Source organism: Malus domestica, chromosome 16 (genome assembly GCF_042453785.1).
Source record: "Malus domestica chromosome 16, GDT2T_hap1".
NCBI lineage: Eukaryota > Viridiplantae > Streptophyta > Magnoliopsida > Rosales > Rosaceae > Malus > Malus domestica.
This window is the reverse complement of record NC_091676.1, coordinates 5,366,348-5,385,118: the sequence shown is the minus strand read 5'-3', so window position 1 is coordinate 5,385,118 and position 18,771 is coordinate 5,366,348. Positions and strand designations below refer to the sequence as shown.

Genomic DNA, 18,771 nt, shown 5'->3' with positions numbered 1-18,771 from the left:
CCGGTACCTCTCCTCCAAATCAACGGCCACAAACCCGTACCTCTACCCAGTACAAGATCCAACGGCCCACGCCTCTCTCCTCGGTCTCAACTAACACCTTCCTAGGGTTTCTAGGTTAGGCCCATTTTGCTCCTTCTTCTCTTCTTCTTCTTCAGTTTACAACCAGACCACAAATCCAGCTCCGCTTTCTCTGAAATTTTCCTTCCAAATTTTCTCGAGAAACAATCATGGTGAAGGGCCCAGGACTCTACTTCGATATCGGCAAGAAAGCCAGAGGTTCGCCATTTTCATTTTCTCTTTTATTTTCTTGATTTATCGTATTTTCTTTTCTTTTTTTCACTCATGAAAATGTATATTTGTTTTTTCCGCCCAGATCTTCTCTACAAGGATTACCAGAGCGACCACAAGTTCACCGTCACCACTTACACTTCCACCGGAGTTGTAAGCTTCTAATTTCCTATGTTTTTTGTTAATTTTTTTCTCTTTTGATTTTGATTTTTGTCCGAGAAATGAATAGTGCATCTTTTTTCTTTTTGGAAATTTATTTTCTGTTTGGTTGCTGAGAAAGTGTTTAATTTAATTTTGCTGTACCAAATCATTCGAGTCACATGATGAATACTAAAAGTTTAAGGTCTGCACTTACAGTCTACTTAAGAGTTAACTAATATTCATGCTTCCGGTCATCGAAATGCTGGCTATTTTTCTGTTGTGAATTTAGAGGACTCGTTGATTTTTTTAAGCTAATTGATAAGTTACCTGTTTGGTTACTATTCGTTCCCGCGGATTCCTTGGATTTGCAGCATGGTTTTTCACTGGTTTATGTTAAGTGATCTTGAAATGCTGTTGGGTTTGTAAGGATATGTTTTCGCATGCTTTACTTGAATTTATGGGTCGGAGGCGTATTTTATACATTGAGCAGTCGAAAGTACTTTGATTGTCGTTCTCAGATGCTTACACTCAGCCCTTTTGTTATTCTATTAGTAATCTGGCTGCTTGCTATGTGTGATTTACGTGGTGTGTTTTATATTTGTTGGATCCTACTCCCTGTCATTTTAGCTTTGTTTTATCCGACTTTGTTTCGTTCTGATATTTCGATTCATTTTACTTCTCAAGGCAATCAGTTCAACTGGAATCAGGAAGGGTGAACTGTATCTTGGGGATGTGAGCACTCAGCTGAAGAACAAGAACATCACGACTGACGTGAAAGTTGACACCAACTCTAATGTAAGTCAGCAGAGCTAATTGTATCTGCACCAGCTTTTTCTTCTTCTCATGTATAGAACAATAGGTCAATGCAGTAACCTGAAACCTCCTGACCTGAACTCATTACTGTTTGGTCATGTGTTTGTACGATCGGTATGAAGTTTTATGGTTTTAATAGCTAACTTTTGCAACTTTATCTTGGTCCTTTTAAGGTGTGCTCCATGTGATTTAACACATGAGACTTGATTTTTTTTTAAATCTCAGAAGCAGACAATGTTTAAGTGGTATAAGTTCTTCATTTTTCTTCCCAACTACTAGATAACACTGTAAGCACATTTTGTGGCGTTAGTGCAACCGTATAGGCCAAATTGTTACAAATTTCATTGTCTACATTTAGTTAGCTGATAATATTTAGTTAGAGACTTCACCATCTTGTGTATGGGTCTATAATTATGCGCTTATCTTATATCGTTAATTTATTCGATACAGGGTTACACCTGCAAATGTTAGTATTCTCCTTTTGTTGCACTTGTAAATTTCATGCGGTGAACAGGCAACCTATAACTGATTATGCATAATGGAGTAATTTGGTTGCGTTGTTATTTTGACTGATAATTGTCTTTTAACATGCAGCTTCTCACGACCATTACTATTGATGAACCTGCACCTGGTCTCAAGGCAATCTTTAGCTTTATTGCCCCTGACCAGAGATCTGGCAAGGTAAAGAATCATCGCGTCCATTTTCTGATTGACTTGTTGCTTCAGTTGTGTTCACTTTTCTGCTCTGTTAATGCATGTCTTATCGGGCATGATATGCATAAGCGTCATTTTTTCATGGTCCGAACTTGGGTATTTTGTAAACAGGTGGAGCTCCAATATCAGCATGAGTATGCCGGGATAAGCACTAGCATTGGGTTGACTGCCAATCCGATTGTTAACTTTTCTGGTGTTGTGGGGAACAATCTTCTCTCTCTGGGAACTGATCTTTCTTTCGACACTGCCTCTGGCAACTTTACCAAAGTGAATGCAGGGTTGAATTTCACCCATTCTGACCTCATTGCTTCCCTATTACTGTGAGTACTTCTGTTGACGAGATCGATAAACCATAATAGATCTTGTGTCATTATTGGAGTCGAGTTGGGCTTATTGCATACGTATGTTTAGGTTGATGTGGTCATTGCATGTGTGATCTGATATTGTTGGTGGATATACAGGAACGATAAAGCTGATACTATTACTGCTTCCTACTACCACACTGTAAGCCCGCTCACCAACACTGCTGTTGGTGCGGAGCTGTCCCATAGCTTTTCAAGCAATGAAAACAGCCTCACAATTGGCACAGCACATGCACTTGACCCCCTAACCACAGTGAAGGCTCGGGTGAACAACTATGGCAGGGCGAGCGCTCTCATCCAGCACGAGTGGCGTCCCAAGTCATTCTTCACCATCTCAGGAGAGGTTGATACCAGGGCAATAGAGAAGAGCGCAAAGATCGGTCTAGCCTTGGCCCTCAAGCCCTAGGCGTATGCAGGTATTCTGTGAAACTGGAATGTGGATTGTTTCTGTTTTTCCATGGTGGAGGGGGGAATAAGAGTAGGTAGACAGAAGGGGAATTTTCTCTGATGAACTTGTGGTCATTTTCCGGTGGTGGTATTCGTTTCCTTCATATCTTTGGCGGTAATCGGGTTGTATAAAATAATTGGCACGAACCGATGTCGTGTCATATTCCTTTCGAATGTCCTTCCAACCCAAATGTTGACGGAGGGTGTACGTTAAAATGCTTTATGTGGGTTTTTGTTAATCGCCGTATGCATTTTTACGCATCTCGAAATTTTTTTTTTCCGATAATTAATCAAACTTGCGAACGTAGGGCAAATTCGAAGCGATGGTAAATGTTTCGTTAACTTAGATCACAAGTAATGGTGGGTTTTCGGGTTTTTGTGCAAAAGATCTTCCGATCCGACCTTTTTGGTCATTTGATTTTGGATCCAGCGATCTGTCTCTCGAAGGTTTGACAAAAACGAAAAAGCTCTTAAACGTCGTACCATGTGGACTCGAGAGTTCCTAATCCTAGATACCTTTGTGAAAGGAAAATAAAGAGAATATCCAAAAATGCTTTCTGCGTGAGCGTAAGCATTTCGCCCAAAAGAAGAGAAATGCTAATGCTAAGGAGATTTTCGTAAAGTGAGATTTTTTTTTAACTCTATGGTTCTCACGGGTGTCAAAATTTTGATGGTAGTCGTTGCGTATTTCTCACTCTTCATCTCCTTCATCATGCGTATGATAGAATTCTTCTAACGGAAATTTGAAACGGTAATTCATTTGATCATCGCATCTTCACTACCTTTTAACATGGTAAAACATGAAAATCTATTAATCCTATTAAACGAAAACTATGCTCTTATAACCTGTATTTGTGATTGGCTAGTTCTATTAATGGAGTTTGAATCCCTTCATTAGATGTTTTTTAAGTATAACAAGTAAGACTTTGAAGTTAGGTATGATCCATCATCTTGAATTATATATTAAGGGGTAGTTTAGGAGTGAGGTGCTTAAAAAAAAACACACACATGAAAAAAAGCTGTGAGGGTTTTAGGTGTTTGGTAAATTGAAAAAAAATGGCTTATTTTGGAAGCTGCTGTGAGAATAAGCTGAAATCAAAGGAAAAAGCTGAAGCTGCTATTTGCAGCTTTGGAAAACTGGTTTTTTTTTCAAAGCACACGGAGCTACAGTGCTCCTTTAATGAAAAGACCCACTTTTTTTTTTCCAAAAGCACTTTTACAAAAAAGTTTACCATACATTCTGCTGATTTTTTTCACAGCCGCTTATTCTCACAGCACAACCACTTATTTTTACAGCAGTTTTTTTTTAAAACACAACAATATCAAACTAGCCCTAAGTATGATCTATGGTCTTGAATTCGAAACACATATTAATTAAAATACTGACGATTCTCTGATTAGAGGCTTTGAAGTCGTACCTTCGTGGAATGCATCAAGAGTACGCAAGCTTTGTAGTCGACAGACTCGACATGCTTTTGGCTCTCTTTCTTTTTGTTTTTTGGTGGAAGTGCTTTTGGCTTTTGGGTAACACAAAAGTACGCAAGCTTTTTATACCGTTGATAATAATTAGAATAAAACATAAAAAAAAAAAAAAAATTAATGAAAAAAAGCTTAAAAACTTTGAGTTTTAATGATAATAACAAAATAAAGGGTAAAATAAATAGTAGCAAGATTGACTTTTTAGTGTAAAAATATGATTTTTCGTTAAAATAAACAGTACTGGAGCATTTTGTTAAAGTTCCCAAAACTAAAATGAGATCCACCACTACCTCCCTCATTCTTTCCATAAATTTCGTTGCTTTCATGTTCTCAGTCTCCCGAGTGGCCGTTGCTCATACCATGTCGACGGTTAGGATAGAGCCCCTCCTCCAGGACCTCCACCACTACGGTCGACAAAAACCCAGCCACCGCCGTCCGCAGTCGAATCATCCATTAAAGCTCAGCTCTTCTTTCACTGCTTTTCCTAAGAAGCTAGTAGTCTCCAACAGCCGCAGCTTCTGTTACTTCCAGCCTCCCACTCCCAGGAGGGGTCCCACTCTCGGAGTCAGAGCTGCCTCCACCGATACAACCACTGTCGAGACCTCCGAATCCACCGATCCCATCTACAAGAAGACCTTCCCTCTCAAGCGGACGGAAGTGGTTTGTTCTTTCCGCCATTTCTGAATTTGCTGTTTCTTTTGCTTGTGGGTTGTCGACGCTTTTTGAATTTGTAGCCCAATTACTGAGCTCAAATTTCAAGCTCTGTGATTTCTAGATGAACAGTGTTTTCAAAGCTGGAAACTTCGATTGGTGCTCGTTTGTTTCGCACAGTTTCTCGGCGACCAAACAGAAAGTCAAATTTTCCTTCTGAATTATCTGATTTAGCCTCTTTGAAATGGTAGGTGGAGGGAAAGATCTTTGTGAAATTAGATCATGGGAAGAATGAAAAGAAGTGGGTGCTGACTGTGGGTTGTAATCTTCCTGGAAAATGGGTTCTTCATTGGGGAGTTTCTTTTGTGGACGATGTTAGTTGGTAAAATCTTCAGACTTTAATAGTAGATTGCAATTACTCTCTCTCTCTCTCTCTCTCTCTAAAATGTTTGTTTGTATTGTGCAGCGAATGGGAACAGCCTCCTAGTGAAATGAGACCAGCTGGTTCAGTTCCCATCAAGGTATGTAATTGGGTTCTTAAGTTTGATTGCAGAGCTGTTGGTTGGAATGAATTTGATATACATGAGGATTTTCAGGACTATGCAATAGAGACACCCTTGAAGGAATCGTTGTCGTCTGTGGGAGGCGATACATCTTATGAAGTGAAGATTGATGTTAAACCCAACAGCGCAATTGCAGCGATAAATTTTGTTCTCAAGGTTGTGATTTTCAACTAGTAAGCCCTTTATATTATACCGGCTATTATGTTATTATGCCATCTTCAGTGTCTGCTCTTGTTGGGGTGTTTTGGTGTTGCAGGATGAAGAAACTGGTGCTTGGTATCAGCACAGAGGGAGTGACTTTAGAGTGCCTCTTGTCGCCTACCCACAAGACGATGACAATGTAGTTGGAGCGACAAAGGGCTTTGGCATGTGGCCAGGTTGTCAATGCCACTCTATTCTCTGGTTTGCTTGATTTATTTTGTTTGTAATACTGTTAAATCTGAACCAATTTGTGATTTTCCAAGAAACGGTGTAATAAAAGCCCAAAAGGAGACTGTCCTAATTCAGCTTAAGAGTGAAACTCCGATGTTTCTATACATTCTTAAAAATGATTCCTTTTCCACTTATCCTTAGTGCAGTTAAATGAATAAAAAACAGGTTTTGTTTTTCTGGTGTGAGTCTATATTCATATGTAACCAATGTCAACAGTTAAGCCAAGCGTCTGTCTTGCAGTCGTGGCTAAAATTCTAGAGCCCACAAATACCCACTCCTTTTTGGCTGTGGAGGAGATGGGTTATGGTTGATTAGTTTTTCATTTTCACTTTTTCTCCACAGTTGTCCAACCTGAACTGAGTGAAAATTTGAAAATTGCTTGTGTCCAATTCGATTCTAGGAGTTTTGGGAAAACTATCCAACGTGTTCGTCAAAGCAGAATCATCAAATTCCAAAGATCAAGACAGCAGCGGCAGTGAATCCAGACACCCTCAACAGAAAACTACGTGTGTAGAAGGATTCTATGAAGAACTGCCAATTGCAAAAGAAATTTCTGTAAACAATTCAGTAACTGTTTCCGTTAGCAAGTGCCCTGAGACAGCTAAGAATCTACTATACTTGGAAACAGATTTACCTGATAATGCTGTTGTTCACTGGGGAGTTTGCAGAGATGATACTAAAACATGGGAAATTCCAGCTGCCCCGCATCCACCAGAAACAGTAGTATTCAAGGACAAGGCTTTGCGGACTCGATTACAGGTTTCTAAGACTTTTTCTTTTCTTTTCTATTCCCTCCTCTCTTGTTCTTTATATTTTATATATAGTTTTGTAGTTGACCATTCTCTCTCGTGGTATAAACACCAAATGTTTGTTGACTTCTTTTGTATAAAATCATTATGTTGTATTCTAGTTATGGGATCACTGTTATATTTTTGTTTGAATTTTTGGGGAAAGGAACAATTTCTAATACTTTTGCAGAACAACATAATAACTGGAAATCAGAGTTTAGTGATCCACTGAACAACTTCCAATAATTTTGAAGATCATGAAACTGGTGCTACATTGTTCGTTTTAGTTAACTCTTCTCGCATACAAATATCTCTGTGTTGGTTGAAGCATGATTTTGAACAGTAGAGAGATAGGGTATTGTTTTTGCGAGCATGTGTATGATCAGAGGCCTATACTATATAGAAATTGTAATCTTGATTATTTTATTCATAGCACAAAGGCCTATTTATCCAATCGGGTATGCTTAGCGAACAAGTAAGAATCTCTACAAATCAGGAATACAATCATAATTATTTACAATATTAATTCCTAAACCTCAGGAGAAACGGTTTCCTTGGACAAGACTCCTTCTGTAACTTATAGGAGGACTTTGTTAGAAATTTTTAATGCATACGTACTTGGTGTACATGATATACATGATAGAGAACTGGTGAATGCATATATGTTCTGGCTATTAGCATCCACAGTAATTTGTATAATCGTAAATCTTAATTATACTTTCATTTTCTTTCTGCTTCTCTAGAAAAGCTTTAAAAGCAAGGTTTATTATCTGTTTTGTGCTTACTAAAGAATTTTTCTATTAAACTTGTCAAGAATGAATTATTTTCTTGATCAATTTTGTTATTATCATGGACATCTTGTGTGCAGCAAAAAGAGGGTGGAAATGGATGCTGGGGACTGTTTACTTTGGAAGAAGGACTCGCAGGATTTCTTTTTCTTTTGAAACTAAATGAAAGTACGTGGTTGAGATGTGTGGGAAATGACTTCTACATCCCCCTTTCAAGCTCAAAAAACGCAAATGTTGTACAATCAGAGATTCAATCTAAAGATGCTCAGGTACCTGACGGAAGTACAGAAGCAGTAGAAGAAAGTACTGCATATGCCGATGGATTAATCAATGAAATGAGGAACTTGGTGAGTGACGTTTTCTCTGATAAAAGTCCAAGGACAAGATCCAAAAAAGCACAAGAAGCCATTCTTCAAGAAATAGAAAAATTGGCTGCTGAAGCGTATAGTATCTTCAGAACTACCGTTCCAACTTTACCTGAGGAAACCATTGCAGAAACTGAAGAAGTGAAGGTCGCCCCTGCCAAAATATGTTCAGGGACAGGAACAGGTTTCGAAATATTGTGCCAAGGTTTTAACTGGGAATCTAGTAAATCTGGAAGATGGTACATGGAACTCAAAAGTAAAGCTGCACTGTTATCTTCACTAGGTTTCACTGTGATTTGGTTTCCACCTCCCACAGAGTCTGTTTCACCTGAAGGGTACATGCCCAGGGATTTATATAATCTGAACTCCAGGTAACATATGTTACATAATACTTTTGTCATGGTCTTCACAGTTCACCAATCACCACACGCGCGCACACACACACACACACACCTATTTTTTGTAATTTTTTTTGAGCAAATGAAAAAGTAGTTCGGCATACCTCTGTTTTCTTGGTTTATGCACATTGCACATACTTAGTAACACACCAATTATTTGTTGAGTTTTAAGGTTTCATTCTTAATCATTTATTGTAGTAAAATTCCTTATTTGGTTCAGAGGGTTACTTTTATTTATTAGTTTCGATACTGAACTCTCATTTAAGAGATGCTAGTTAGTATCTCTATGGGGAGTATCATGTAAAAGTAGTGATTGCTCCTTTCTCCCACTTCTCAGATACGGAAATATGGACGAACTGAAGGAGACCGTGAAGGTATTCCATGACGTTGGTATAAAAGTTCTTGGAGATGCTGTTCTGAATCACCGTTGTGCACATTATCGGAATCAAAATGGTGTTTGGAATATATTTGGTGGTCGTTTAAATTGGGATGATCGTGCAGTTGTTGCAGATGATCCACATTTTCAGGTATTTAACTTTTTTTTGCTCATCTGAATTTCATTTCAAGAGGTCGCACTTGGTGCGATGGCAAGTGCCTTCGCCCATGAGCGGTAGGTCTCGGGTTCGAGACTTGGGAGCAGCCTCTCCATAAATGGGGGTAAGGCTAGCCGACATTCACCTCTCCCAGACCCTGCGTAAAGCGGAAGCCTTGTGCACTGGGTACGACCTTTATCTGAATTTCATTTCAAGATAGTGTCATTGATATGCTCCAAAAGAGACATGATATTTATTATTTAGTACATTTCATGTGCGCTCATGTGTACATGCAAAACTGTAGTTTATGGACTTGTTAGAATGTGATACAGCAGTTTATTTTATGTGCGCATGTGATGTTGTAGTTTATGATGTTGTAACGTGACAAACTTCCAAAGACACTTAAACTTTGTTTGTAGAATGTCTACGGTGCCCAGTGTTGCAACTCCAAACACGGTGCCCAGTACTGCACAACCCCATACATAATGCATGCACAGTCCAAATGGTGGCCAATGACCATAGATTAGTATTTGGTTTCGATAATAATAATAATAATACTCTTTAGCGAAACATGTTACCTGTTAGATAATCTTCTGTGTTTCTTGAGTTCCTTCACATATGTAGTTAAAAAAACTAATTGCCTATGTCTGTTCATTTCATTATAGATTGATTATTTTGGAAAGCACTCTGTAATCTCCTTATGTTACTGAAAGCAAATGTGATGTGGGATGCCTTTCTATTTGAGTAAAGTGTGCATGATATATGTAGGTGTTATCAAATGTTTATATGCCAATGTTTGCTTAACACGTTTTTTGGGAAAATTGTTTTATGTAGCTATTTTTTAAGATTTTTGAAAATGTTTTCTCTCTGTTATACAGGGAAGGGGCAACAAAAGTAGTGGAGATAGTTTTCATGCAGCCCCAAACATTGATCATTCACAAGATTTTGTGAGGAAGGATATCAGAGAATGGTTATGCTGGCTAAGGTTAATTCCTAACATGTTCTTATGCCCATTATGACGTAGAATATCAATTTGTGGACGTACCAGTACCTTGCAAAATTTTTGGACATGTTGTATTTTATCCAATTGAAGTGCAATCTCCCTTATGGTGCATGTTATGTTGAAAGTTTATCTATTATGTTGATATAAATGTATGACTGACCGTCACAGGAACGATATTGGGTACGATGGATGGAGGCTGGATTTTGTTAGAGGATTTTGGGGTGGCTATGTCAGGGACTACGTGGATGCTAGTGAGCCCTACTTTGCTGTAGGCGAGTATTGGGATTCCCTAAGTTATACGTATGGGGAAATGGATCGCAATCAAGATGCACACAGGCAGAGAATTGTTGATTGGATCAACGCTACTAATGGAACTTGTGGTGCATTTGATGTCACAACAAAAGGGATTCTCCATGCAGTAAGTGTGCATCTTTGTAATTTTTAATTGCAACTGTAAAACTTCTATGACTTTGCTTTCCATGTTTGTATGGCGGATGCTACTTTTATTCACATGGAATTACTTGTACTTGTACAGGCGCTGGAAAGGTGCGAGTATTGGCGATTGTCAGATGAGAAGGGTAAGCCTCCAGGGGTTCTTGGATGGTGGCCATCTCGTGCTGTCACTTTCATAGAGAATCATGATACTGGTTCTACTCAGGTTTGAACTGTTTTGATCATGAATTCTCTGTTATTTTAGAGTCAATCATATTAATATTTAAAAGTATCGAGATACAAATTCTTTTATTCTTTCTTTTTGAAGGGTCATTGGAGGTTTCCCAAAGGAAAAGAAATGCAAGGATATGCTTACATTTTGACTCATCCGGGAACACCTACAGTTTTCTATGACCACATTTTCTCTCACTACCAATCTGAAATTGCTGCTCTGATCTCTCTCAGAAACCGGAACAAGCTCAACTGTCGGAGTCTAGTAAGTATCACTAATCAAGTCGGTCTGACTTATAAGGAAATATAAGTTAAAATAGATTTCTGTTTTCATTCTTTTGTGGAAGATCAAGATATCGTCGAAGCTTCGGTTTCATTTTTCACTTTTCATTGTAGGTTAAAATCACCAAGGCAGAAAGAGACGTGTATGCTGCCATCATTGATGAAAAGGTTGCCATAAAAATCGGACCAGGTCATTACGAACCTGCTAGTGGACCTCAAAATTGGAATAAAAGCCTCGAGGGAGGAGACTACAAGGTCTGGGAAGCATCATTAGTTTTTTCCGCACCGGTATGTGTGTAACTACAAGTATATAAAGTTGAGTACCAGATGATTCAATAAGGAAGCTCTCATATTTTACATCTTAAGCAAATCAAAGGATGCCAAGATAGAGCAATATGTACTTCTCTCTAGAGGTCTGGCTGAAAACCGTGAATTGAAGTTGTTTGGCCAGACATTTCCTGAATTTAAGGGATTGTAGACGCGCTCAACTGAGGATGGGGCGGGTGGGGCGGACAGACGTGCTTCAGCAGTACAGAATCGCGGTCAGTCGGCTGAGTGTGGAAGTGGTGAGCATGGTTTTTGGTTCGAAAAGCAGTGCTCCATCTTACACATGCTGTTGATGATTCAGTGTAAAACATACCTTATATGGAAAAACATATGGTGGTGTATATTTCATTCTATAACTTGCACTGTAACTATTATATATATAACGATGCGTTTAACTAATAATGTATAAATTGGTGCGTGCTTGTCACTCGTGGCCCATGAACTTTTATTTTCTGTCTCACACTGCTCCAGTCCGTCAACTTTATCCATGGACTCGTTAACTTTTTGAGTATTCTTCATGTAGTGGGATACTTGATATATTCGTCGATACGTGGTTCATATTATTGGTATCATGCGAGTCTCGCGTTGATTAGAAAGTTGACACATTTCCTGGCAAAAGCAGAAAGTAAAGCGATATTTTCATAATATTAGGACAGCCTTGTAAGGATTTAATGAACTGCAGTGGTTAACGGGAATAATTCCTCCTTTTCCTAGTTGGATTAGATTTTGACAGCAGCAGTGTTGTTTAAACCATCGTATATCTGTCTCTTCTTGTTTTGCTTGTCCTTTGCATGGCATGGAAGTAACTCGTAAATATATAAAACTGATCTGAAACCAAGACTGGAAGATCCCAAACCCAGACTATGACAATGTTTCACAAAAAATTGGACTGTGTAAGCCTTTGGTGATCGAAAATGTCTGCAACCTGATCTTCAGTACGAATGTATCGAACAACAATATCACCTTTTTGAACTATCTCCCTAACAAAATACTATACAAGACAATCAGTTCTGTGCAAAGTATCCCTCCAAGTTAGGGAGTTTGCATGGCCTGGCTCGATCTCAGGTCCCAACTTTTTCATCAAATATTTAAGTCATAAGAACAATTATTCAACTCTAAAAAAATGTTGTGCGTCTTTCTTATAGCAAGAATGGCAAGTATATATTGAAAAATCTAGCTCCACATTTTTATTTCAATCAAAGTCGACAAAGCTTAAACTTATCCATGCATACAGTATAGAAATATACTTGATTGACTATTTGGCTTGGTGAAAAAGGAGTCCCCTAGCCCCCCTACCTGTATCTGACGCGAGTGTAACATACCAGCCCTTTCTGCAACAACATCAAAAATTAGAAAGAAGAAAAAGAACTTTTCAAAAGGGAAGGGAAGCCTATAGTTATTTTTAAAGGTCAACCGAGGCATGGGAGCGGTTGCCCACACTTCCCGCCAAATGTCAGATTAAGTCGCTTAATTATAATTAGCTGCATATGCCTTATTCAGGCGAGTCTCAACTCATATTAAAAGACACCCCCCAGACAAACCAATAGATAAGCTGGTCGGTAAATTAATAATCTCTTGTGACGGGTTTAATCTGTTGGCTTGGCTTGGCTGGGTCTGCTTCGACACCCTCGAGCAACCCTGTCCTCGCCCAACCCAACAGTTTCCTTGTCGCAAGGTGTCGGGGGCCGCTGACGAAGTACCAACAACAATGGTAGCCATGTTTAACTCGTCCTATTTCTTTCTATTTTTGTTTTTCTTGTACTTTGCTGTATTCGTTTCGAGCAACGATAATCCAACCGATGTTCCAAATGAAGATACGCTGGTATTAGATTTAGATGCGTACTGGAAAGAACGAGCCGAAGAAGCTGAAAAGGTGGCCATGGAATCCTACAATAAAAATCCTGAGAAAGTCACTGAAGAGTTCAATACTGAAGTTGGCAAGTAGGTCTATCATTGCATGCAGATTTTGTTTAAAACCAGAGTCTGACAAGAAAACGTTACTTCATACATTTATATATACATATGTATATGTTTTTGTTTTGTTATCAATGACATATATACATATATATTCAGGCTTATGTCGAAGGAAAACACCACAAGAAGGAACTTGAGGGGTAACAAGGCTTATACGGGTCCATGCATGGCGACCAACCCAATGGACGCCTGTTGGAGGTGTGACCCTAACTGGGCCAACAACCGAAAGAAGATTGTAGGCTGCGCCCAAGGCTTCGGTAAAAAGACCACCGGAGGGAAGGATGGTCCTTTTTACGTGGTGACAATGGGCACAGATGATGACGTGCAAAACCCTAAACCAGGAACCCTACGCCATGCCGTGATTCAGAAAGGGCCTTTGTGGATCATCTTCACAAAAAGCATGGTGATTAGGCTGCAGCAAGAGCTGATGGTGACTAGTGACAAGACCATTGATGCTAGGGGAGCCAATGTTGTGATAGAAGAGGGTGCTGGCATTACCCTGCAGTTTGTGAAGAATGTAATCATCACCAACCTTCACATAAAAATGATTGTCACCAAACCCGGTGGCCTGATCAGGGACTCTGTCGACCACATAGGTTTAAGAACCCAGAGTGACGGCGATGGTATCTCCCTCTTTGGTGCCTCCAACGTCTGGATCGATCACGTTTCCATGTCCAGGTGCGCAGATGGGCTCATCGACGCCATCATGGGTTCCACCGCCATCACCATCTCCAACTCCCACTTCACTGACCACGATGAGGTACTTAAAAGGGAATTACTTTAATCTTAAACTAATTAACTAACTAGCGAAAAACTTGTAGCGCGCCCTTGTTTGTTATAAAAGTTTTACTCTTGCACCCAAGGTTTCGAATTAAAATTTCCCCTCCTCTTCTCGCTTGTATAAGAAACTAATTAACTAATTTAGCCTAATAAATAATATTAATTTATGTAAATAACTACAATAATTTACTAATTAATGGTACGTACAAAATCATGCAGGCGATGTTGTTTGGTGCCAACAACGCCCACACTCAAGACAAAATCATGCAAATTACTTTGGCCTTCAACCACTTTGGTCAGGGACTGGTGCAGAGGATGCCAAGGGTCCGGCACGGATTCTTCCACGTGGTGAACAACGACTACACCCACTGGATCATGTATGCCATCGGAGGAAACATGAACCCTACCATCATCAGCCAGGGTAACAGGTTCATTGCTCCCATTAACGGGGTCACCAAACAGGTAATATACAGTTTAATTACATGAATTAATTTTTTATTAATTAGTAAATACTTGGCCCCAATTAAGTGTGTTCAAGCTCGAGCGTGGACGTTAATTTTTACCAAAACGTGTGCTTGCTCGATCGAAAAAGTAATGAGTAAATATAGTCCAAAATAACCGTTCGTTATACATGCATAATACGTTCGTTCATATCTAATATGTCATTTTGACTTCTGGAGTTAATTGTATAGGTGACCCATAGGGAGAATACACCAGAGGCAGAGTGGAAGAACTGGGAATGGAGATCTGAGGGAGATTTGATGATGAATGGAGCTTTCTTTGTTGAATCTGGATCAGGAGCCAGCAAACACCCAGCAAAGTTGGACCTGATGCCCTTCAAACCAGGGACCCTTGTCTCAACGCTCACAAAATTTTCCGGTGCTCTAAACTGCGCTGTCGGCAAACCCTGCTAGGTTTTTTTGTTGTTGTTTAATTTCCTCTTTTTTTTTTAATACCAATGAATGTAGTACATGTTGCTTTCAAACACAAAAAAATTCTGAACATATAAAGAACGGATTTTTAAATATACGTTGCATTGTTTTCTTATTCTCTTTTGTTATTTTTTGGGAAAAAAAAAATTGTAGTGAGAGGGACATAAACCTTAGTTCAAATCTCAATGTGATGATGCGTTTGTTGCATCGAACTATTTCGGATTGGACTAACTTTAGGGACTAAGCTGAACTGGCTTAGACTAGACTAAACTGGACTGATTTAGTGAAGCGTTTGGTGCAGTGTCGGACTAAGAAGTAGGATTCTAATATTATATTATTTAATCTATATATATAATATTTTATTATTTACTTAATATATATTTATTAATATTCTATTATTAATTTATCTTTTTCTTATTTTCTATAATCATTCTTTCCAGCTAACCTCTCTTTATTTTTTATCCCCTGCCGTCTCTCTCCCCTCTCCTCTGTGTATCCAAGTTTCTTCGCTCTTTTTCTCCCTCTGTTGCATAGACTATTCGAATTAAAATCACAAAAAAAATCACAAAAAATGGAGACTTGCCTTCCTCCAAAAAACCCAACCCCTCCCTCTCAAGCTTAGCACCGCCAATTCAATGGCAGCCCTGGTGAGTTTTCCTGTTCAGCTCATTCTCTCTCTTCCCTTAGTTTTTCCTTTCAAATCCCTCTCTCTCTTCCCTTTGCCTCTTTTCCCATCCAACATCACTTGTTTTTCCATGGGTGAGGATTGAAGTTGCGGACGGCACATGTGGGTGAGGCTGGGTATGGGTGTGGGTAGGGATTGGAGTTGCAGACTGACACACCCCGATCCTAGAATCAAGGTGTGCTGGCCGTCACGTGAGCGTGACGTAACCAAAAGTGCGATGCGGAAGCAAAAGATATGAGAAATACGAACGAATAAAAACCAACTACTAGCAATAATATCCAACTAGCATGCTAGAGTGAGTTCAAGTGTAAAACACACAAATTCAAAGCATAAGTACTAGGTGCAGTCAAGTAGGACCATAACTAAGTTACAACACCCGCAGGTGAGTCCTATATTTATGTAGTCTGTCAGTATGCCGTGGGAATCCTCGTGGGTCACCAACGCTGCTATCTAGAACCTGGAGGGGCGCAAAACAAAATTGAGTGGGTCAGTAAAACCAAAGTTTTTCAAAAACATTTCATCAAAACATTTCTAACCCCTCGCTGTAAAACCTGTATACTTTCCCAGAAAATAACATAATAGCATAATATTTGTTCATATCTCTCAAAACATCAATTTTTATTAAAATCCAGCAAGTATGCCATGCTATAAATGACAATGACAGAATATGGATGCATCAATATAACAGGTGACATAATGAATCAACCGGAGACCCTGCAGTTGGTCCTGTACGATTAATTCTAGCTAAATATCCAAACCAACCGGAGTCACCACGGTGACATGTACGGCACTACTCTGCACATAAGTCAGAACTACTTGAAGTAGTCTGTACAACAAGAATGGTGTAAGAATACACTCTAGTGCTTCTCTCATCAATCATCTGCGCGCATAATCTAAGGTCACCTACTAGTCGGAATCACCTCTAGTGATCTATACGACTAGTATGTCGGAACCCTCTCATGGTCTGTACGACATGCACTTACTTGGATCCAAGGTGAGCATGCGGTGCGGTGAATAATATAAGCACTAACACCAAGGGTGCATGTTATGAGCTCTCAACACAATTCACATTATTAACAATTCACATGAATAACATAAAACTCACCTGATACTCACCTGTGCATTCACATCACCAATTCACACATATATATATGCAACAATTACCAATTCATATATTTCACAATATGCACGCATGGCATTTTAAAAACATACTTTCATTTAAACTTAATTTCTGGGAAAAATATCTATAGTATATAGGTATAAACAGAAATATTGCCCACTCACTGATAAGTCGAAAGGTCGTAGCCCCCGTGACGCCCTTGAATCCGCTCGTCCTTGGGATAGGTATCACCTATATGCGAAACAACTAAAACAACATTATTTAAAGCACATAACCGACAATTCGTAATAACTTCTTATACGATGCTCAATTTGGGTATATGAATATACCACAGTGACCTACTCGACATCACGGACGTCGACATATTTTTAAAATAATTTTTGGGCTTGTCACGCGCCCCCACGTGCCGGGACAAGCATGGGTCCACGCGCGTCTCCTACCTTGGGCTCGCCGGACTGGTTTTTCCGGTGGCCTGAAAACTGGAGATTTTTCAATCTCTTTATTCTCCGTCATTTCTCAACCATTTTTCATGTATTTTATATCAAAATGAAGCCCTAAGCATGTAGAATCACGTTACACTACTTTAAGGCTCTAAAAACTACGAAATCTCACCGGAGAAATTCCAAGAAAACCGGCCAATTTCGAACTCAACGATCCCGACGTCCAAAACCTTCAAACTAAGTACTCCGAGCTTCCTTAGGACCTCACTAAGCTCACTATAAGCTTAGAATTCCCTGAAAATCAACACATCACGAATGCATGAACAATACTCAAATCGGACCTCGGGTTTTTAACGTGATTTCTAAGGTTTCCCATTCTAAAACTAGTACCATTCAACTCAGGAGGTCGAAAGGATGAAGAAACTTACCTTTTTGGCGTCGATCCGTGAAAGTTCAAGGGTTTGGCCCTTTGTCCGTACAATTTCGAGAGGGAGAGAGAGAGACTGAAACGGAGAGGAGAGAGAGAGAGCATAGGGGAAGGGAGAGGGTTGTCTCGCGTGTGTGTTGTGTGGTCCACCCAAAAACAAGTCACAACTTCATTCCCTAACCACACAAATTTACAACCCAAATTTTAATCCAACTTAAATAATTTTCCAAAGTTTATGGAATATGTGTATTTAGTCCAAATAATATGTCACACACACACATACCTTAGCACCCGTCAAGGGTAATTCCGTCATTTCACGTCCTTGATAAATAAAATCCCGGGACGGGCTGTGACAATTTACCCTCCTTATATAATTTCATCCTCGAAATTCATACAACTAAACAATCCACTTAATACTCATAAAACAACCTCGGATACATCTCTTTCATTCGATCTTTTGTCTCCCAAGTAGCTTCTTCCACTGAGTGGTTCCTCCACAATACTTTTACTAAGCTCATTGTCTTATTCCTTAGAACATTGTCTTTCCAATCCAAGATAGTCATTGGTTCTTCATCATACGTCAAATCCGGATTAATCTCCAAAGGTTGAGGAGGAATTACAAGTGAATGGTCTGAAACATAATGTCGAAGCATTGGGACATGAAACACATTATGTATCTTAGATAACTCCGGAGGCAACTCCAATCTGTAAGCAACTTCACCAATCCTCTCAGTGATCTCATAAGGTCCTATGTACCTAGGACTTAGCTTGCCTCTCTTTTCAAACCGCACTACACCTCTCCAAGGTGACAATTTCAAGAATACCAAATTACCCACATCATAAACTCGATCAGTAGTATGTCTATCTGTTAAACTCTTTTGTCGATCCTGGGCCGCTTTCAGGTTAGACTTAATCACCTGAACATTTTGAGTAGTCTCATCCACAATCTCTGGGCCTTCAAGCACTCTTTCGCCAACCTCTGACCAACACAATGGCGTACGAAAAGCTCTACCATAAAGTGCCTCAAATGGTGACATACCAATACTTGAATGAAAACTATTATTGTAGGCAAATTCCATCAAATCTAGGCGATCATGCCAAGAATCACCAAACTGTAACGCTATAGATCTCAACATATCCTCCAACGTTTGAATAGTCCTCTCTGATTGTCCATCGGTTTGAGGATGATAAGCAGTGCTGTAAAGCAATTTCGTACCAAGAGCTTCCTGAAAAGCTATCCAAAACTTATAAGTAAATCTTGAATCTCAATCAGAAATAATATTCACTGGAACTCCATGATACTTCACAATCTTCGTGATGAACAACTTAGCCAATTTATTCAGATGATACTTTTCCCTTACTGGAATGAAGTATGC

At 39.3% G+C, this 18,771-nt stretch overlaps 3 protein-coding genes across 3 annotated transcripts; all 3 read left to right on the top strand.

Moving 5' to 3' along the window:
* LOC103402924 (mitochondrial outer membrane protein porin of 36 kDa) lies at positions 1-3,004 on the top strand. Its single transcript, XM_008341709.4, has 6 exons — positions 1-276; positions 374-441; positions 1,114-1,224; positions 1,837-1,923; positions 2,068-2,276; positions 2,418-3,004. The coding sequence occupies exons 1-6, from the start codon at positions 228-230 to the stop codon at positions 2,722-2,724; spliced, it is 831 nt and encodes a 276-aa protein (XP_008339931.3). The 5' UTR covers positions 1-227; the 3' UTR covers positions 2,725-3,004.
* A 1,509-nt stretch (positions 3,005-4,513) lies between these two features.
* LOC103402925 (alpha-amylase 3, chloroplastic-like) lies at positions 4,514-11,464 on the top strand. The gene is made up of 13 exons (XM_008341710.4): positions 4,514-4,904; positions 5,147-5,277; positions 5,362-5,416; positions 5,492-5,614; positions 5,715-5,835; positions 6,291-6,649; positions 7,547-8,202; positions 8,567-8,756; positions 9,641-9,747; positions 9,934-10,183; positions 10,301-10,423; positions 10,526-10,693; positions 10,825-11,464. The coding sequence occupies exons 1-13, from the start codon at positions 4,518-4,520 to the stop codon at positions 11,008-11,010; spliced, it is 2,856 nt and encodes a 951-aa protein (XP_008339932.3). The 5' UTR covers positions 4,514-4,517; the 3' UTR covers positions 11,011-11,464.
* A 1,112-nt stretch (positions 11,465-12,576) lies between these two features.
* Positions 12,577-14,818, top strand: LOC103402928 (probable pectate lyase 3). The gene is made up of 4 exons (XM_008341713.4): positions 12,577-12,978; positions 13,111-13,771; positions 14,011-14,253; positions 14,484-14,818. Exons 1-4 carry the CDS (start codon positions 12,746-12,748, stop codon positions 14,703-14,705), a joined length of 1,359 nt encoding a protein of 452 aa, XP_008339935.2. The 5' UTR covers positions 12,577-12,745; the 3' UTR covers positions 14,706-14,818.
* Positions 14,819-18,771: the final 3,953 nt, after the last annotated feature.